The 21,284-nt window shown below is 51.1% G+C and overlaps 2 protein-coding genes across 3 annotated transcripts in view; one reads left to right on the forward strand and one right to left on the reverse strand.

The window, feature by feature from the left end:
* Window positions 1–16,114, forward strand: part of ABHD12 (abhydrolase domain containing 12, lysophospholipase) — a 73,171-nt gene extending 57,057 nt beyond the window's left edge. For both annotated transcript variants that reach the window (XM_019719269.2, XM_074318286.1), the window contains 9 exons: window positions 2,828–2,858; window positions 4,999–5,044; window positions 7,364–7,493; window positions 8,821–8,858; window positions 9,400–9,479; window positions 11,344–11,426; window positions 13,245–13,323; window positions 14,391–14,518; window positions 15,465–16,114. In XM_019719269.2, coding sequence (XP_019574828.1) covers window positions 2,828–2,858; window positions 4,999–5,044; window positions 7,364–7,493; window positions 8,821–8,858; window positions 9,400–9,479; window positions 11,344–11,426; window positions 13,245–13,323; window positions 14,391–14,518; window positions 15,465–15,504 — 655 coding nt within the window. In that variant the 3' untranslated portion in view covers window positions 15,505–16,114. The remainder of the gene's footprint in view (window positions 1–2,827; window positions 2,859–4,998; window positions 5,045–7,363; window positions 7,494–8,820; window positions 8,859–9,399; window positions 9,480–11,343; window positions 11,427–13,244; window positions 13,324–14,390; window positions 14,519–15,464) is intronic.
* Window positions 16,115–18,149: 2,035 nt separating this feature from the next.
* The window catches only part of PYGB (glycogen phosphorylase B), a 52,748-nt gene continuing 49,613 nt past the window's right edge, over window positions 18,150–21,284 (reverse strand). Inside the window, 2 exon segments of the mRNA XM_074317351.1 lie at window positions 18,150–19,495; window positions 20,992–21,058. Coding sequence (XP_074173452.1) covers window positions 19,343–19,495; window positions 20,992–21,058 — 220 coding nt within the window. The 3' untranslated portion in view covers window positions 18,150–19,342.

Here is a 21,284-nt window from a genome sequence, read left to right on the forward strand (position 1 = left end):
ACGTAGGGGAACAGAGGAAAAGAGGGTTTAGGTGAAACTTACATGAAGCAGTGTTCCCAGAGGCTCAGAGCAAGGCAGTGCTGTGTGCAAAGTGGACCCAGGCCTTGTTTCCTTGGGAACCACCATGTTAAGCAAATGTGGGAAGCTCTGTCCAGAAACCCCTTATCTGAAGCTCGCACTGGTGGAATGGAGGCGGCCGCATCTCTGGCAGAGTGTTCCAGATACTCTGCTACAAAGGGGTGTTTCCCTCTTCCTGACTAAATTTAAAGGGCAAAGTGTCTGAGGGCCCATGATTTAGGGAACAGGGTTTCGCAGTGGGTAAGGAAGTGGTGGTCCCTCAGAGGAGGGGTCCTTGTGACACTTATGGGCTACAGCATGCCCTGAGGAAAGTTGTCTCTTGTTCAGTAGCAACAAGATCTGAGGATTGCAGGCAGGTTGGCACTTTCTCCCTGGCAGGTGTGCCCTGCTGAAGGAGGAGGAACACTTCCTGGAAAGGGCAGCAAGTGCTGAGAAGAGGCAGGGAGGAAGGAAGGCCAAAGGCAGAGGGAGGCCAACAAAGAGAGCCCGCCTGAGTGTGCATGGACAGGCTCATCCTTTGAGGTGGCCCCACCATGCTCTCAGGTCAGGGTGACTTGCTTGAGTTTTCCCCTTCCAGCTATAAGCCAGCAGTTCCAGTGCATCCTACTGGGCCAGTGATGAAGCACAACTGTCTCTGGCAGGTAAAGCCCTTGGCCAGATTTATTTCAGGTGCTTTTCAGGAGTGGCTTTGATGGCATGTCCTTCAGACTAGCTGTGATTGGAGCTACCATCCTTGGTTTAAATATGGCTCTCCTTCCACCCCATGTGGTCAACCTTGCTTAGAAGTCTTGGTGAGATAGCTGGTGGGAGTGAAGGAAAAGGTGGATTTTCTGAAGAAAACATTGACTGAAACTCCCAGGAGGGGCACTGTTGCTGCAGCTGCCTTAGGTCATGTGAGAGCCAGCAAGGAACTGGCAGGAGGCAGGGCACCTTGGCCATGGTGATGGGATGGGGGTGGTCATTTTATTGGCAGAACCAACAAGGAGAACAATGCTCAGGCCTTTCTGGAGGGGAAAGCAGGCCACAGGGGGTGTTTGGGCAGAAGGACTGCACAGAGGACATGCAGAAAAAGTCCAGGAAGTGTGGCCTACAAGGATGGTTTCTGAGCCAAGTGAATAAATACAGTGCCTAGCTACTGAATCATGCATACACTTGGCTGTTTGATTTCTTCTTTGACACAAGCTACAAAGGGTTTCTCTTCTGCTTTTCAAAGAGCAAGTGGCTACAAATAGCTCTTGTAGCATCTTTCTATAATGAGAGAATTTTGTAGTTTACTTGAGTAAGTTTCAATTAAGCAATGCCAATCACATGGTAAAAAAAAAAAAAAAGACAAAATCTGCCTGTAACTTCAGGTTTAAAGGAATATTATTACTTTGAAAGGTTTGCTGCTCCTTCCCACTGCCCCGAAGACTGCCTGTGTTGCAGATCTCGCCCACCCCTGTTTGTTGACCAGACTCATGAGGCTCCCTGAGATCCAGACAGCCTCCCCCAACCCCTTTCACCAGGCTGCTGCTGCCCTTGTGTTAGGCTCTAAATCCTTTTTTGCTCAAGGTAGGGAATTTGGAAAATTTAAGAGCCACTGTGAACTTTTCCAAAGATAACTGAAAACATCGTGCAATATTTCCTTTTGGTTTTGAAACTCATTTCTTTGTGTTTTTGTTTCTGCATTATATTGGTTTCCTCCTTCATCTCATCCTTGTCTCTCCCAAGGATGCTCCCTCCCTCACCCCCACACACATACCCAAAATGGCCAAAATGCTCATTATAAAAAAGAAAAACATCTGAGAAGTCTGGAGAGGGTGAGCTCACCTGCGATACACTTTCCTGTCTCAAGGTGGCCCCATCCCTACTTTGGTATCTGTTCACAGTAACAGCAAACCAACGACTAGACAGAAAGTGAGAAGAAATTGATAGTCCTCGGACAAAGAAGTACAGATATGTGAAAGAGTTCAGATGTGTGAAAGCCTGTTCAGCCTCAGTAATAAAAAGTACCCACTAAAACACTAATCTGTTGGTGAGGGGCTGGGAGATGGCCGTTCTCACACACTCTTGGGGAAAGGCAAGGGCCCTCTGAAGGACTTGGCAATGATTGTCAAGATTACAGTTGCACACCTTCGACTTGCAGTTCTACATGTAGGAACATGTCCCACACATGGGACACATGTATGTGAAAGGACATCACAGGCTGGCCACATCAGCAAAGCTTAAGTCAGCAGCACATGGGAAAGAGCCAAATGACCACGAGATGAACAAAGTGACCATCACTAAAAAGAGTGTACTGAAAGTGGGCAGAAGGTGTGTGTAGTAGGTCCCTGTGGGTGTATGACTGCAAGTAAAGAAATACCTTTGCTTCTGTCTACAGGTGGTCCCTGGAAACTAGGAGGCTGAAGAAGGGGGCTGGATGCTTGGGCAGGAGTGGGAGGGGCTTGCTGTGTGTCCTTTGATGTCTTCTGGATTTCATACTGTATGTGTATGCATTACCTAGTCAAAAATAAAAGTAAGGTAATAATTACCAAATATCCCTAAAGTGCTAAGACTGTCCCTTGCTTAGCACAGTACTGCCAGAGGCAAGCTCGGAGCCACTGAGGTTGGCCCAAGGAGGAGATCACTTGTCCACCATCAACCCCCCTGTATGGATTTGGTGACTGAGTCACTAAGGGCCCAGATGCTCCATTATTGACCCCTGAGCCTGCCTCTTTGAGAAGATGCACTAACACCCATTCTTGTTTCCTTCTCTCTGACATTCTAGAGGTGGTGACCACCGAGTGGAGCTTTACAAGGTGGGTGAGGATGGCACACAGTGTATGATGTAGAGAGCAATATCCACATGGTCTGTGATAGGCCTAGCAGTGTCTACACCATGAATGACAGAGGGAGCAGTGTCCACATGGTCTGTGATGGAGGGAGCATTGCCCGAGTATTGTTTCCTTGTATTCCAAGTATTGTGCTCTCTCCAAGTGGCAGTATTGTGCTTTTTCCAGGTGGCATGAACAGAAGGGAATCTCCTAATAATTATTTTTCCAAAGAATCCTGATTTTTTTTTTTTTTTTAAAGATTTTATTGGGGAAGGGGAACAGGACTTCATTGGGGAACAGTGTGCACTTCCAGGACTTTTTTTCCAAGTCCAGTTGTTGTCCTTTCAATCTTAGTTTTGGAGGGTGCCGTTCAGTTTCAAGTTGTTGTCCTTTCAGTCTTAGTTATGGAGGACACAGCTCAGCTCCAGGTCCACTTGCCATTGCTAGTTGCAGGGGGCGCAGCCCACCATCCCTTGCAGGAGTCGAACTGGCAAGCTTGTGGTTGAGAGGACGCGCTCCAACCGAGCCATCCGGGAGCTCAGCGGCAGCTCAGCTCCAGGTGCCGTGTTCAATCTTAGTTGCAAGCGGCGCTGCCCACCATCCCTTGTGGGACTCTAGGAGTTGAACCGGCAACCTTGTGGTTGAGAGCCCACTGGCCCATGTGGGAATCGAACCGGCAGCCTTCGGAGTTAGGAGCACAGAGCTCCAACTGCCTGAGCCACCGGGCTGGCCCTCTCCTAATAATTTTGATCCTTAATCATGGTGGCCTTTCTGACACTGCCTCTGTGGATGACTCCACCATGGAGTACTTCCTACAATGTTGCCTCCAGGGTTAGTTTCCAAAATCAAGATGAGTGAACCTTGTGGATCTTATGCCAGATATTGGCTGATAACTTAAAAGGTGTTTGAAATTGTTTGTAAATGTGCTACTCATATGTGAAAGGAATGGAGAGGACAGAGGGGTCAGGGAGCTAGACTTTACTCCCAAGTTGCAGGCTAGGGAATTGGGCCAGTGCAGAAGTTTCTCACCTCCATAGGTTGGATTTAAATCAGATTCCAGGCCTCAGTGGAAGCCCAGCAGGTCTCCCCAGGTAAAGGGGGCTGCAGGCAGGTGTGCAGACCTTCCCTTCTGTTTAGTTGTCGTCGTCATCAAGTGTTTGGGTCTAGGACCCTGAAGTGTGCAGGTGCTGCCAGTGTCCGGGGCCACCATGCCTATCTCCCTTATCCTCCTCTCAGACAAGCATCTGCCTGTGCTGCAGGGTAGAAAGGGACATAAACAGATGTGTGGGAATATCTGTACCATGTGGGCACGGCTCTGTCCGTCATACACCTGGTGGACTGCTCCAGGCTGTGGAGCATTTCCTTGCATGGATTAGATCAAGGCAGGGAAGGGAATGCTTGGAAAGCTTTAGGTTCCCTTTTGAGGTTTCTGTTCATAGAATGGCTCACACTGGGAGCAGGTGCGGCTCTGGAGGGTGCAGGCTCTGCCGGAAGCTGGGAGCTACAAGGTAGTGCTGCAGGTTACCCTGGTGTGGCCTAAGGAGAAAGGTGCGAAGCAGTGACTTTGGGTGACATGGTGGCTGGCAACTTCCACATGGCTCTGGGCAAACCCCAGCCAGGGCTGGAGGGGGTGGAGGAGGGAGGCAATAAGTAGGGATCTAATGAAAGAGATCACCTAGTCTAGAGGGATTTTTTTTTTTTTTTTTTAATAACATAAAAAATTCAGTGAATGTTTAAAATGTGAGATAGGTTGCAGTAAGGGTCCCCAGATGCGAGCTCTGTACTGTGGAGTCCCTCCTGGGTCGCTGGGTGATCAAAGCTTCTGCTGTCTGCCCCAGGGTGGGGAGCACCTGTGAGCCCCTGAATGCAGAGATGAAGCTCTGAGCCCAGAGGGAGGCATTCTGCTCACATTGCTGAGGTGGAGGGTAATACTGTATCCGGTAGCAGTTGGCATTGGGTTTTATAAGATCCTGTTAGGAATGGGGCAATATGACAAGTCTTTACTAAGTTCCCCCTATGTGCAGGGTATAAAGACAGAAACCAGGATGGGTTTTATAAAGAGCAAGATGCCCTCTATCCAAGATATGTGGATTTGTTACCCAGATGTTTGTTTTTCACTTTGCAGGTGCTGAGTTCACTTGGTTACCATGTGGTTACCTTTGACTACAGAGGTAATGGTTCTTTTGAAAGTGCATCTCTGGGCCTTCCAGCTTCCTCCAGTTAATGTTTAATGTACAGGCATCATTCTGAGAGACTCAGACATAGCTAGCAGGTGCCTGACTGTGGCAACTTCGAGTGTGTTAAGGTAGTGGAGGGAGGCAAGGTCTTCTGTGAGTGTCCTGCATGCAGATGCCAGGGATGTCCCTCTTGTAAGGAGGCATCAGTGCCTGGAATCCAGCATGTGGAAGATTCTGTCTTTTTTCTTTATTGGACTCAGACTTTCCCTGCAGCTGGACACCAGACACAGTTTACGCTCAAGAGAGCTTGTCTTGTTGAAGTTAGGAAAACAGGAAAACAAACTGCTAAGAGAGAAGAAAGATTCTTTTACCTGTCCCCTCGGTATTTCTTCTTTCTTGAGTAAATCAGAGGGCTTGCGAAGAAATCAAGAAGCCACAATTTGATGTAAGCTAAGAACATTCTACCTCAAGGAGCCAGGAAAATATATTAACAGTGAGTAGCTGTGTGAGAAGTATATTCACTTCATGGTCCTTAATTGGAGAGAGCAAAGGGTTGAAGGCCGCTTGGCCAACTTACCTTGACCTTCTTGGAGGGCAGTGGTATCCATATCCTCAGACCAAGGATATGGGTGTTGTGTTAGTTTCCTCTTGCTACTGTAACAAATAACCTCAAACTTAATGTCTTAAAATAACACAAATTTATTATCCTGTGGTTCTGGAGGTCAGCAGTCCAAAATCTTTAGCCACTGGGCTAAAATCAAGGTGTTAGCAGGGCTGGTTTCTGCAGGAGGTTCTATGGGAAAATCCAGTTCCTTGCCTTTACTAGCTTCTTAAGGCTGCCCTTGTTCCTTGGCTCTTGGCCCATTGTGTCTGCATCACTCTGATCCTGACTTTCGTCTTTCTCTTTCACTTATAAAGACCCTTGTGATTTCTTTGTGCCCAAACTGCTAAGCCAGGATACTGTACTCTCCCATCTGAAGGTGAGCTGCTTGGCAGCTTCAGTTCTTCTGCAACTGAATCCCCCTTCCACATAACTTAAAATATGCACAGGTTCCAGAGGTAAGGGTGTGCACATCTTTGGAGCCATTACTCCGCTGCTTACCACAGGAATGGTTATACCATGGAAGACTGTTCCATCAGGATGAACGTTCTGGGTTGGGAAAAACTCTGAAATGAGGATCTGGAAAGCAGTTCACCCATTCATCCTTTTCTCCATGCTGAAGAGAATTTTCAGTTCCTGTTGCATGCTAGAGCCCTCAGGGTAATGAGAAGGGGCGGCAGCCTTCTTCCTCGTTCGCCTCCCTGTGCTTCTGCCCAGAAATGAAATCCAGTGTAGCACTTCCTCTTTTCAGGTCTTATGAGCCTCTGCATTCCTAAGCCCTAGAAGAGACAAAATTTCTGCCTCTAAGTGTCTCTCTCAGTCCCTGTCTCTCTGTCCCTGTCTCTGCCTCTCTGTGTCCTCGTCCCTTTCTGTCCCTGAGTCCCTGCCTCCCACTCTTGCCCTGAGCCTCTCAGTCTGGCGTGTCTCCCACACGACTTCTTCCATAACCTGGCACGTGGGACACCCGGAGGACATAGCCTGTTATGCCCGCTAACTCTGGGGTTTTGTTTATGCAGCAGAACCTGCTCTTTCTCAGCCTTGTGATGCTGTTGGGTCACTTGATTATGACTCACTACTAAGCTGCTAGAAATGACTAGACACATGGCCTTTCCTGGAGACTGGGTGGAAGGGCCCTTGGAGAGGACAGTGTGGGGGCAGAAATGTTTCGCTTTCCTCTACTATGCAAACAAGATGCTCAGAGCCCCTTCCCTTTCTAGGTCAGAGTTGCCTGGAGCCTGGAATTCCACCCACCCACCCTGTTTTCCGGAGCCTTGCCTCCTGACTCCCATGCTTGTCTGTAGCTGGGCCACACCTGGGCCATGGAGTCTGGACTAGGCTCAGGGGCCCCTGGGCAGGCCAGGCTCTTATTGGCCCTTCGTCCTAGGCCAACTACCAGCAAGCCCCCAGTTTTGGAGAGGTTGATGTCCTGGCAAGATCCCTCCCTTCTACGCTGCTGCTCATCAGTATTTGAGAAGAAGGCTTGTGATGGCCTTTGGGTTCAGGGGTTGTAATTGGGTGAGGAGGTGGGGGAAGTAGGAGCAGGCTTCTCAGGATACCCTGTGCCTGGAGCTGTGGATGGTGATGGCAGACTTGTATTACCCCAGAGGGCCTGGCCTTGCCTGTTGAGAAATGGGGTGTGGGGGGTGGGCCTACCACTCAAGAGGTTCCATGAACTGGGCTTGATTTCCCCCTCTTCTGCTTCTCTCCCCCAGGTTGGGGTGACTCAGTAGGCACACCATCGGAACAGGGCATGACCTATGATGCACTCCATGTTTTTGACTGGATCAAAGCAAGAAGTGGGGACAACCCTGTGTATATTTGGGGCCACTCCCTAGGCACTGGGTAAGAGTTCCCAGCATGATGTGGCCTTTGGGGGAGCCAGATCTTCATGGGCGACTTTCTAGCATGGGCTCTCTGAGGGTGCCCTGGTGGCCTCTGGATCCTGTGGCACCATTACTTCCAACAAGCCTTGTCTCCGGTCCCCCATGTGGGTGCAGGGGATGAAGCACCACAAGAGACCACAAAGGGTTTGAGCTACTTTAACTTCCCAACCCAATAAATAACTGGAGACATACATGGGCAGTTGTGGGGATGATGTCCCCTCCACAAGGAGGATGGGCAGATTTCCCTCAGCCCAGGGTTGTGCCCTTGGGGAGACATCTTCAGAGCAGACTGGATAGGGTTCAAGTTCCAGATGCACCCAGGCTTCATATCCCCTGGTTTTGGACTGTGTGTGCTGGTCAGAAAGCTCCAGTGCCAGAGCTCTGATCACTGCAAACCAGGGACATTTGTACCATCTGGGCCACATGGCCCATACTTGGCTTACCAGAGAACTTGGGGGAGGCAACAGTACCAAGACAGGAAGCACTTGAATGTTCCATTTGGGGCCTTCTGCATCGCTTCTGCTGATGTGAAGTCCAGAGTGTTTCTAAAAAGAGCCGCTGATGTCAGTGCCCTGAGCCCCAAGACCTTCAGCAGACTTGCCTTTTCCTCCTGCCTTTCCTTCAAGTACAGTGTCTGCAGCCCCTTTTTCAAGCTGCTGCTCAACTTGGATAGCATGCTGCAGTTGGGCCAGGGGCTGCAGACTGGGCATTGTCTGGGACAGGGCCTCCTGGCCCACCCTTGTGGGGAGAGTAGCCCACATGCCTTCGGAGAGGTACCCTGGGTAGATGCAAGCAGGCCACCCTGGCATGGCTGTTTGCACAGGACCCCCTGGTGTGGTTCTGGGACGGCAAGAGGCCCCTGGACCTGGCAGACTCCAAATGCTGCCACCTCCAAGAATTGTGCAGGTAGACTGCAGCCACCTCTCAATTGATAGGGCAACGCTGGTCCCCGTTGTCCGTCTGTCTGTCTCAGCAGCACCCACTCCAACTGAGGGGCAGTGCTGTGCAACCTGAAGGAGGCTGTTCTGGTGAGGTTGTAGAACATGCCTTAGGTATTTGAAGGGTGACTGTCATTGCCACCCTTATTGAAGGAGCTGGCTGATGGCTGGAGCAGCCAGGCCCTCCCATGGTCCTGGAGCATCTTTGCCCCCCTCCCACCCTCTCCACAACCCTACCAATTGCTTCACAGATCCTATGGCTTTTCTGGTTACTTTCTAGTATTAGAACAGTCTCATCGAAAACTGTTTTTGTCAAAATTCAACTGAACTGGTTTTTTTTCTTTTCAGAGTGGCAACAAATCTGGTACGGCGCCTCTGTGAGCGAGGTAGGGGCTTGTGTGGATGTCAGCTCTGGTGTGTGAGCATGGGTTCCTCCTGGTCCTGGCATTCCCTCAGGGAAAGCAGAGTGTTTGGACACTGGCTGCATTCCAGGCCGTGCTGTGAATTCTTGTGAAGTGGGTGCTGGGTGGGCAAGTAGCACATTGACTGTGTTCAGTGTCCTCACAGAGCCCCTTGAGTTGGGCCAGGACCTGGGCAGACAGACCCTCAGTTGACCTAAGCATGTATTTCCCATGGATTCTTGAGCAGCTGGTACAGCCTCACCAGAACTGGGCTCCAAATAAGCAGCTTCAGCAAAGGTGGTTCTCAGGAGCGACCCGAGGCCACCTGACAGTCCTGTGTGGGCTCTTCCCATATGCCAGTCATGTGGGAAGGCCTGACAGGGTGCCAGCCAGACTGGCACCCTGGATTTTACTATCTTGTCTGGGGGACTGCCCCTCCCGTGAACCCACCATGGGACCATGGAGTGTGTGTTTTGTCTGGGCTTCTTGCCCATCTCACAGTTCCCTGTTTGTTTTACTTTTCTAGAGACACCTCCAGATGCCCTTATATTGGAATCTCCATTCACTAATATCCGAGAAGAAGCTAAGAGCCATCCATTCTCAGTGGTAAGTACAGATCTTATTAAAAGTTGACTTATTTTCATTATTAAAATAATTACTATAAAAATAACTACAGTAAATAAGAATAAAATAAAACAATAATCACAAAAATTATTACTTAAATATTCCAATGAATACATATTTTATTAAAAATTAATCCTTGTTTTGGGCACTGGCCTGACTCCAGAGCTACCCAGGAAGTTTATAACTTTGCCACTGTCGTGCGGGAGACCCTGCTCGCTGCGCCATTTGTCGTGCAGGAGACCCTGCTCGCTGCGCCATTTGTCGTGCACGGAGGCCTGCTCCCCGCACAATTTTTCAGGCGGGGCGGCCTGCGGGGTCTCTGCTCCCGCTCCCCACACAAGAACGCAGGATATGGTGAGGCCAAAAAGGAACACCCACGGAGCCATAGATAGGGAAGTCATACCACTATATTCTCGCTGGTGGCTGAGACACAGGAGGCAAGAGCCACACGATCCGCAACTTGCCGTCACCTTGCCTCTGCCAACCAACCTCACTTGCTAACTGCAGTCTGCCTGTCGTGCAGAAGACCCTGCTCGCTGCGCCATTTGTCGTGCGCGGAGGCCTGCTCGCCGCGCCATTTTTCAGGCGGGGCAGCTTGTGGGGTCTCTGCTCCCGCTCCCCACACAAGAACGCAGGATATGGTGAGGCCAAAAAGGAACACCCACGGAGCCATAGGTAGGGGAGTCATACCACTATGGTCTCACTGGAGGCTGGGTTCACCAGACGCGCAACCTGCCGTCCGCCTTTCCGCCAACCGACCGACCGACGACTCCCTCCACTCTCTCGGCTCTGTTCCTCTCCTCTCTTCTGCTCTCTTCGGCTCTCCTCTTCCGCTCTCCTCGGCTCTGCTCGGCTCTTCGGCAATCCTTGGCAGTCCTCGGCTCTCCTCCGCAGCCGCAGCAGTTACACCAGCGGCCAGTCGGCTAACCGGCCACAGCCAGCAGCCAATCAGTCACAGCCGAGCCAGCACCTTTCCACGTGTGGCCGAGAGCCTGTAAACTACTCTCTGGGGCTCTGTCCCCACAGCCACCATGTAGGATGGGTTCATAGCTGGGTTGTCTAGAGTGGTAGGACCAACAAGAGGCCTTGCCCCTGTGGCATGGTTTGTCCACTGGGCATCATTGCCCTGTGGGAATCAGCCCAGGCTTGGGTCTGCTGTCCCAAGCTACTTCACCAGGAATGAGCTAGTGGGTACCCCCACTCTCAATCCCCACAGACAGTGCTCGGCAGCCAGGCTCTCATGGTTGTATCTAGGGGTGACACCCTGGGTAAACCCAGGTGGGGGCTCCAGGGTGAGTGAAGCCCTCACTGACTGTATCAGAGCCTATTTATAAGCCTGGCCCAGAGGGCCTCCCTCTGTGTCTGGTTCCTTTCTCCTGCTTCCTGGGTGGCCATGTTTCCTGGGGGAGCTGAGTCAGCCCACTGCCTGACTTCACGCTGCGCTGCTACAAACCAAGAGAGTTCTGTTCGTTAGTCGTAACTTCTTTGGTGTCGCTTTTCTTCCACATCCCATGGATCCCCATTTTTCCTGGGGGGTGGAGGCCCTGATGTTTGTGGGAAGTCTCGTCTCCAAGCTGATCCTGATTGCTGCTCTAAGGGTGGGAGCCCCATTTGCAGGCAACCCTTGCTGCAACCAGTCTGGGGGCCTCTTGAGCAGAGAATCTGTGGTCGGAGCACAGGGGTCCTGGGGCACCCCAGCACAGCTCTGGTGGGGCTGCAATTCAGCTTGCTCAAAAACAAGTGTCTCCTGGGCACTCATCACCTTCTATTTGAACCCTTGACCTTGGTTCTCTGCATTGAGTATTTTAATTGATGCTTCTACACCTTGTTTCCATGTCACCTTCAGATATATCGATACTTCCCTGGGTTTGACTGGTTCTTCCTCGATCCCATTACAAGCAGTGGAATTAAATTTGCAAATGATGAAAAGTGAGTACTGTGGCTGAATACCTAATTTTTCAATTTAGAAAAACACTGGGAATGTTCAGGATAAACCTGTTCAGTCATATTTACCAAATAGGATGGAATTCTCAACACTATAGGGTTCTTCTCTAACCAACAGATCTTTGTAGAGGGAAAGTAGGTATAGCACTGCAGGGAAGAGAAAAAGGAGCGTGGAAAGACTGTAGAATTAAAGGTGTATGAAAACAAACTATTTTGTCTATATGGGTTTTGTTTGAAAATAGTTTGGCAAAACCAGAACTCCTAAATAGGTATTAAAGCTGTAATAGTAACTGTTATTCAAACATTGACTTTTCCTCAGCCATTTGATTGATGTTTGGTTATGAAAAGATGTTACAAAGTTTGTTATTTAAAATATTTCTATTAGGAAAACCAAAAGTGAATATTCTAGTTAAGGACTCTTTCTTTGAACAACGTTTCTGTTCTGCTAACATTGTCTCTGTGATACTATTATTTCCTGGGTTTTCTTCAAAAAAAAAAGGAAAGGAAAAAAATTTTATCTAAGTATTCAGTTAACATTTAAAAATCTACACTTAGAAACAGAATGTGAAAAAATGGAGTATTTCCCCCCTTAGGTAAGGCTTTTTAGTTCTAAAAATGAAAATAGAACAAACTGAAATTTGAGCCAACATTATAAGCAAATGACCTACTTGTTAATAAATATTATTGTCTTGGAATTTAAAGAGTTATCTGAATAAACTGGATTCCTTCTAAACAACAGTGTGTGCTGCCCGTCACCCCACCCCGCCCCAAGTCGCCTTTGGCCCTGCCCCCCAGCTGAGCGGTGGGAGCAGTGGGGACCAGCAGCACATCATCCCCACATGACCTAGCCCTCACCCACTGAAAGTCAGAAGCTCCCTCTTGGTGGGCAGGTCTGTCGCCAAATACTTGCCAAGGTGACAGCATGTGAGCTAGGCCTCTTCTAAAGCAGGTAAAGGTAAGACAAACTGCCTACAGTAGAAAATCTGAAAAATAGGCAGTTCAAAGTGTGACTTACACACCAGAAACACATCAACCTGGAAGCAGAATGAGGTGAGAGCGTTTGTTATGCTTGCACGCCACTAGCAGAAACAGACTGCCAGATGAGCTGGGCATCTCTGGGGTGACAAGCCCCCTGGCCTGGGTCCTGCCAGGTGCCAGGCTTGACCAGCACTGCCCTCATGGAACCCCCAGATCAGTATGGAATCGCCAAGAGCAGGTGGGTGCCAAGTCCACCAGCTCACCGTGAGACCTCAGTAAGGCAGCCAAGAGGCATTCAGCTTGTTCTTCTGTTATTTGGTTTGCTGAAAGGTTTGGATTGAATGAACCTATTGAAAATATTAATTTACTTGTAAACATTCAGGAGTGACCTTAAATGTTATTTATACCAAAGAGAAATTATAGGGTATAGACTTTCTTACCAACAGATTCCTAGTAACATTCATTTGCAATAAGTTTGTTGGCCCACCTAAATTATTCAGTTTGTAACTGTTTTGTAACTTTTAAAGAATATGTCTACTGGCAAAAATAATCATTTTCAATTTTCAGAAACTATGCAGGGGCCAGGTTTGGTGAATGAATCGATCTCTAGATTTGATTGACACCTGTCACCTAGAATAGATATTGATAGACACATTTAGAAATTGACTTTTAGTTACCTAGTAAAAATCCCAGCAAATCTGAGTTGTAAACCACCATGGTAAAACACTCCCTGAACCCAGTTCTCTGCCAAGGGCAGGCCCAAGGTACTAGGAAACCCCAGCCATCTCTCTGGGGTCTTGGTCTAGTCCTTTCTTTGCTCCACAGCGTGAAGCACATCTCCTGCTCCCTGCTCATCCTGCATGCCGAGGACGACCCCGTTGTGCCCTTCCAGCTTGGCAGAAAGGTAGGTGTCGGTGTAGCCCCTGGTGTGGGCAGGTGTCTATCAGGCCCATGGTCGGCTGGGCGAGGCATACGCAGCAGTGGAGGAGAGGCTGCTGCTGCCAGTGTCAGGGTGGGAGCCGGGTAGCTACTGCATCCACAAGAAGAAACATGAAAATAAGCAAATGTCTCCCCAGTCCCCATGCAGGGGTCCTGGTCTGACAGATACCTGACTACAGGGCACTTAGCTAGGAGGCTCCCCAGTTACTGGCTGGTGGGCAGGACTCCTCGGTGATGAGGCTCCCCCAGCCCCAACATGGAAGTCCCAGGCAGTGACATCGACACAGAGCCTCTCGTTTGTTCTTCTGCCTTTGGGACAGGACCAACGTCAGAGGAGTGTCATGTTGTTGTGGGGCCTCCGCATTTGCTTTTGCTACCAGGAAACAGAATTAGATTTGTAGGCTAGTGTGGGATAGGAGGCAGCACTGCCTGGCTGTGGTGATGGCAAGGAGCAGGGTCAGCCTAAAGGTACCTGGGCTGCTTCCACCTTGGAATTGTCCCAAGGTGCAGGTGGGTCCACCAGGGCTAGGTCCCTTCCCATCAGCAGGTCTGAGCACACAGCCTGGCCCTGGGGCTAGGAGGAGGGAGGGGCTGAGGCAGGACAGATCCTGAGCCAGCTTGTTGACTGACCTTGACCAGGGCACACAGTAAAGTCTGAGGCACATGACCCATCCCAGCCCCCAGGGCTGAGCCATCACGGCTGTGCCAGGCTCTCAGGCCACACTGTCCCATAGCAGTTGACTCTTTCTGTAGTGCTGGCTCATCCACTTTGCCAGGGGGACTCTAAGAGACAGGTGTGAGGACAGAGAGGGTCTTGAATGGCAGGCTGAGGAGTTGAGCCTGGGCCTGGTTCCTCCAGCACCCCCAGCCCCAGCCATGGCAAACTGCAGGGCAGTAGTGCTGTTTGAGGGGGGCGTGCGCTGCTCTGCAGAGGCAGCAGCCACTGGCTGGCCTATGTTGAAGGGGAGGCCCCCAAGCAGGTCACCCACAGGGCTACCATCTCTGGATGCTGACCCATCTCTCCCTCCCCAGCTCTACAACATCGCTGCACCATCTCGAAGCTTCCAAGATTTCAAAGTTCAGTTTATCCCCTTTCACTCAGACCTTGGCTACAGGCACAAGTACATCTACAAGAGCCCCGAGCTTCCTCGGATACTGAGGTGAGGTGTTCTCTTCTCACCAGAACCGTCGTCCTGGGTGGTGAAGGCTCAGGCCAGACATACAGCAGGCTCAGCCACTAAAGCCGCCTCAGTGGGGTCAAGAGTCACCATGATTCAGGAGCTTTTCGTTTCCATCCAGAGGGGCTGAGGGTGTTTATTGCCCCTCTGTCCTGGATCACTCCCGTGATCTCCCTGTGGTACAGGCCGTACAGGCCCACACAACCCCCTGCGGGGCTTGCCCAGGGCATAGCCGGCCATGTGCAGAAGCCCCCACCCTATACGCTCCCCAGCTGCTGTAGGTGAGGCCTCGGTGCCTTCCCACACACCTGTCGGGTTCTGCCCTGTGCACACGGCCCACAGGCACTCTGGCTTGGGCCAGCTCCTCAGAAGCCTGTTTGCCTCCAGCTGCTTCTAGTGGTTGGTGTGCTCCTGGCTGTGAGTTCCACTTCCTGGGTCTGCTGAGCCTGGAGTGCTCGAATTGGCCCTCGGCAAGTTTCATCCTGTGTGTAATTCTAGTTCACACTCAGCTCTCCTCTGGCTGCCTTGAAAGTTTTGGAGGCAAAGCTACGTTTCTTTAGCAGTTTGCCATTCCTTGCCACGTGGAGCTGGGTTGCTGAGAGGGAACAGTGAGCTGAGAGAGTATGGGCATGCTCAGGGGTTATAGTTCCCCATCGTAAATGGAGTACGCTACAGAAAGCTTAGGCCAGAATATAGCTCTGAAGTTCAGAATAAAGAAGAGTAGCCCGAAACCTGGTCTTTCTTTCTGCGTGTCAGGATTTGACTGTGTGCTATTGGTGCCCTCCTTGTTTAACTCACTGATGGCTTTCTGAGTGGGCATGTGGTACTCCAGGCTCCTTGTCCTCCTTAGATGGGCTGTGTGAGGAGTACGCAAGACAGGGTCTCTGGTTTGGGCTCGGATTTGGCTGATGATTGTCCTCTGTTCTAGGGAATTCCTGGGGAAGTCGGAACCCGAGCACCAGCACTGAGCCCACTGCCTGAAGGAGCATGAAGATCCCTGCCCTCCTCCCCGTTCCTCTGGCCAGCCCAGCACCCTGGAGCCTGGGTGCCAGCATCTGAGATGCACCTGGAGAGTGGACTTGGATGCTAGCTAGTGCAGGCGGAGGAGGCCCCGCCAGACCGGTGGCCAGGAGCATAGATCTTTGTGGAAAATGCAAGTGGCAGGCATGTGGCCCTCTCTCCCTCTTGCTGCCACTCAACCTGAGCTCTTGTTGGAAAGACAGTGACATAGCAAGCCACCTACTGGCAGGTCAATCCCACACTTACTGAGCTGGGCATGGAGAACGAAGAGGTGTGAAGTTTCGGACCACACTGAGCTTTCCAACACCACCCACAGGAATGTGGGGAGACTTGGGTTCTCCTGTCCCTCCCCAGCACATAAATAGACTCTGATGGTTCCATCATGCCCTCCTGCGCTGTGCACCCCACTTGCCTTCCTGGCATCCCTGCCTCCCTGGGCAGGCCCTGCTGCTCACAGTGGTAGAGGAGCTGGTGATCTACACTTCCTCCACTTTCCACCCGTTTGCCTAATCTGGTCTTCGACTGAACATTTATTTAATAAAATCCTGGTGGTCTGTCGCCTCCTCAGTGCTGCCTCTGGCCCCACCCAAGCCCCGCCCACAGCCAGTCAGTCTCAGCCTGGCCACGTGTGTGGAGGGGTGACTGTAAGGCTGAGGAAGAGGGCCTTTCTTTCCTCCCTTCTTCCAGTGAGGGTCCTTTTCCAGATGTGGCAGGTGGCATTTTCCTAAAATACTGGCCTGTCTAGGTGACCCTTTCAACCTCATGCTAAGCAAGCTCATTGGATGTGGCTGTATCAGTAGACAGGCACTGGGGTTTCACCACAAGCCCTGACTACTCCTGAAGGACAGGCCACGGGAGTGCGGGGACTCAAGTTCTGACCCATGAGCATTGCCTCATTCACTCACTGGTGGTGGCTCATGTTGTTTGGCTCTTTGTCAAACCAGCCTCCCCTGTAGTTCTGCTGTTCCCACTCACTTGCAACCCAGGACCCACTAGTGATCCCATTTCTCCCCTCCCGTCACTGGTGATAGGGTAGATAGAGTCTTACATCCTAGCTAAGTAACCTCTCAGAGAACTGTGGCTAAGAATGTGGGGCTTGAACTGGCCCCACAGGGGGCTTTCCTGTCCCTGCTGTGCAGGTACAAGCTTGAAGGATGTAAGCCTACCTGGGACACAGCCTTTCTTGATTGCTGACCCTCCTCTAAGTCTTAAGGCTATATAGAACTTACCAGTTTCAGCTGCTCAGAACTTCTCTAGGTGTAAGGAGGGGCTCATTTACCTGCCTGCCTGTTCCCCAAGGCCTTATGGTCAGTGTTAGCAGATGGGGCTGGCCTGGGGCCCAGAGGCCGAAGTGGGTTACACCTCCTCTCTGAGGCACCTTAGACCTGCCTATAGCGATTCTTACATCTGGGAAACACATGTCTTTGTTAAACTAGGGTTGAAACGTGTACAGACTCTTCTCCTGAGGTCAGTGTGTTTCAGGTATGGGTATGGCCTGTAAGACACCACCGTCCCAGGCTGCATGTATCTCAGAGCTGGGACACCCAGGTCTGGCCCATGCTCTGCATCAAAGGCTCTTAGAGAACCACAAAAACACCTTCATGAGACTGCCATGCTCTTCTGGCTTTGTCACCAAGGCTCCGAGGCTCATGTCAAGTTCCCAGCCCATCTCAGCCAAGGAAGTGGGTGTGACCTGCCAATTCTGCCTGGGCTCAAGTCTTCATCTTGTTTTGTTTTTTAACTTTTGTCTGTGAGCTGACTCAGATCCTTTCTGGGGAGAATGAAGCAGGATATAAAGTAAAAATACAAGCTGTTAGTGTTTTATAGGTGCCTGACAGGCCAACTGAAGATGAGGAGACGGAAAAGGAGCAGTGAGTGGGCAGCCACTGGGCCATCTGTCAGTTAAGCAGGTCCAAAGGCCCTACCTAGTGGCTTCTTGGCCCATTACCTTGATACAAGCAACTACTTAAAATGTGGGTCAAGACTAGTCCTTAAAAAAAAAAAAAAATCGAAGAGATGGTGATGTGCATAGCGGAAAACTGCAGTTACAGGCATGCATCCTGGGAGCCACAGGATGGGGACAGGGAGTGTATATTCCCAGGACACATCTTGGGGGTGGGAGGGGGTGGGGGGAGAGGCAGGAGAGCCTGACACTAGCCCCTGCAAGGGTTCACTGTGCTCCAAGTTCCCACAGTTCTCACAGTCTTTGGGTAACACTCAGCCCCAAGTTCATGTCCCTCCTGTTTTTTTATTCAACTTGCAGCTATACAATTTTGGTGGAAATATTTTGGTCCCTAGGGCATTCTACCTCCTACAGCCAGGAGTGGGTGGCAGAATACAGGTGCAAATAGGAACCAATACAATTCATAGCAAAAATGCCAACGCCCAGAGGACAATTTACCAAGTGGCTGGATTTCACAATTCTCTGAAGAGCTGGCACCCACAGCTCTAAGTACCACAGCAGCTGGGATAAGAGAACTTGCCTCAATCTCTGAACGATGGGCCGTAATTTAGCCCAGTTCCTCGTTACCAGTGAGGGACAGAAGCCTGTCTGGGCAGCGCAGTGTGAAACACAGAGGCCAGGACAACCGAGCATGGGCAGGAAGGTTTAATCAGTTTTCTCACACATGAGGCAAGAACAGCACGTGGCACAGTGATGGTGATATAAGCCTAAAGGACGGGGCAGTGGAGGGTGTTGGGGGGTGCAACCATAGACCCCAACAGCTCTGATGAAGTGTGCACTTGAGTAAGTCTTCCGCGGCCTGGTTCTGCAAGCACTCAGGACATGGGGTGAGGGCAGAGTCTGTGATGCCCAGACCCAGCAGGCAAGGAGGCAGAGCCTCTGGGAGGGCGATTCTATTCCACATCACCAACACCCTATGGTGTAGGGTGCTACCTAATCTCAGCTCTTCTTTGGGCAGCGGAGGGTTTCACCTGCCCTTCCTGGCACTAGCCTGCTGTGTGGGCAGAGTGGAAAGTGGGCTGCCCTCTGGGCCCACTCGGTCCTTTTCCAGAGCCAGTTGTCACACTAGTGGGAAAGGAGGGAGGAAGGAAGCCAGCCTTGTGTAAGAACAGAAATGCACTCTCCAGGACAGGGCAGGGGCGCAGGGAGGGTGCAGATCTGCAGCAGCGGCTAGGCATTCAGCCTCCTCAGCAGAGGCAGTGACCCTACCCCAGAACCCCATGGTGGGGCGAAAACATCTTAGAATTGCTTCCCCTGACACAAAACTTCAGTACAATTTTTAGTTGCTAAAACAAGAAAAAGGCTTCAGCTAGTTTAATTTCCTTGTGAAATTCAAAGACAAGCTAACTTTGCAATCAGCCAGCCTTACCAGCCGGCTCAGGTGCTACAGAACACACTTCCCCAGGCTTTGCCACAGCCACTTGCCCAGACTCCAGAAGCTGAAAACAAAACAAGCTCACAGCTAGGTGTGTGTAAGGTTTCCAAGGAGCCCAGCAGGTGGCTCCACCTTCCCCACCGCTGTGGGGCGGACGAGTCAAAGGGGCCGGTGGGCTGAAGCTATGGGTTCTGGATGGTCAGTGCTATGAGCTCTGCTTTCTTGCCAGAAACCAGGCAGCACCTCACTCTTAGCCCCTTTCCTTTTTGTCCATCCCCCAACACCCCCCCACCAAATCCCAAGCCACCACCATGATCCCCACAACCCTCCCTGAAATACAGCATTGAGAAAATCAGGGACCACTGGCTGCTGGCAAAGTGCCTGGAAACCAGCATGAGGTGCAGTCAACAAAAAACCAAAATCCCATTGGTCCCCACTGCACTAGCACCTAGTCCCTGGGGCAGTTGGGGGGCGGGATCTGCAGGTCAGAGGGCTCCACACCCCAGATGTCTCAGGCATACTCCATGATGGTCCTGTCACTGGAGAACTTGCCGGAGCAGGCAATGTTCCTGATTACCTTCTTGGTCCATTCTTTGGGGTTCTGCAAAGAGAAGATGCTGAGTAATCTCAGGCACAAGAGAATTCACAGTTCCAGAATTTTAGGATGTTCCCAGATGAGCTCTTAGCCCTCGCTCTGGGCAGCCTGATGGAAGAGGAGAAAATGGCAATCATAGCTCATTGAAAATGGGCCCGAAGAACCAGAAAAGCTACCAAATGACTACATAGAAGGGGCCAGGAGTCTGAGTAGGTCCTGGCCCTTGAAATGCTCCACATCTTGCTAGGGCACAGGCCACACAACAAAGACAGAAACGCTACCAGGTGAGTATATGCCACCAGGCGGATCCAATTCCCAGGGAGAAGTGGTAAAGCGGTCTCCTTCCACCCAGGGCCTACCAGAGCCCGGCAGCTGCCCTCAGACTACAGCCACACCTGGAGGGGCCTCCACAAAAGGGCCACTCCTTTAGGCCCAGTTTAAGGGAAGCAAAGTTTCCACCCAGATCCCCACCCATCACTCCTTTTCCAGGCCCCATCCTGTTCTTTCGAAGGCAGGAACATCAGGAGCTGTTTCCCAAGTGCAGGCAGTGACAACAACTTCCTAAGCAGGGGGCCAAGACTGGCAACAAATCAGATGCATAAACCCCTCAGGCTTTGTCCAAGAACCTGTTTAATTAGTTTGGGGAAATAAACCATCTAAGCCAAAATTCTTCGCAGTCACACCACCATTGCCAGTGTCCCCTCCCACTGCCATCTTCCATGGGGTACACCGGTGGGACACCCAGAAAAGGGAGGGAAGTAGGCACCAACGGATACCCTCCTTCACCTCCCCCAGATTAGGACTTGGGTCTTCCCTTGGGATCCCATGTGAACTCCAAGGTGGGGACACCAGTCTCATGGGGCTGCCATGTGCAGCCAAGCACATGCGCCACACAGAAACCTGGCATTTGAGTTTTCTCCTGGTCCTGCTTCCTATACCACCAAGTAGAGAGCTGGCTCTAGCACCCCTGCCTTAGAAACACTTCTGACAGCTACAAATACTTCACTCTACTAAATATCAAAGGCTTTATGTCTCCAAGATATCATTCACATTCTCACTTTAGACACGCTTTCTGTATGCACTTCCCACCAGGCCTGTCCCTCTTGGGTCAGACTCTGCACCTGCTCCCCTTCCCACCCTGATCACACCAACATGGGGTGGTCAGACTGCAGGCTGAGGCCCTTCTCCACCCCCCCTGCTGGGGAAACTGATGCCAGATGGATAGCAGCCTGGCTCCAAGGAGGCACAAAAAGCAGCATGGCAGTCAAGAGCAGAGGGACAGCTAAGACAGCCCCTGAGTAGAAGATGACAAAGAAGCACCGGGTGCAGGACAGCCTGAACCCAGGATGTGACTCAGTTTGCCGAATCCCCAGCCAGCCTGCTCTGGGCCACAAGCTGACCTGTTACCTCCCAGGAGTAGCCCAAGACAGCAGGATGTAGATGTGCCCCTCTGCTCCCCCACCACGACTGCCCCCACAAACTCTGGGGCCCAAGAACCTTACCTGGTACAGCTGGTCCACCTGGGCCTGACATGCCACGTATGCTTCATAATCCGCAAACACTTTGAACCTGAAACAGTAGATAGGAGATCAGGAAACCAGCTACCTGGCTGCCATCTGCATCCTCACGCTCTGGAGTGACGGAGCCCGTCTGTGAGCAACACTTCTGTCTGGGGACACTATTCTCAAAAAGTTTTATTTTTACCTGTTCCTTTATAGAAATTGGTAATTATAATACACCCTCTTTGTGCACATGGGTTAGGGCTGCACAGCTGAGAGGCTTCCTGCCTGTTACC

Source organism: Rhinolophus sinicus, linkage group LG13 (genome assembly GCF_036562045.2).
Source record: "Rhinolophus sinicus isolate RSC01 linkage group LG13, ASM3656204v1, whole genome shotgun sequence".
NCBI lineage: Eukaryota > Metazoa > Chordata > Mammalia > Chiroptera > Rhinolophidae > Rhinolophus > Rhinolophus sinicus.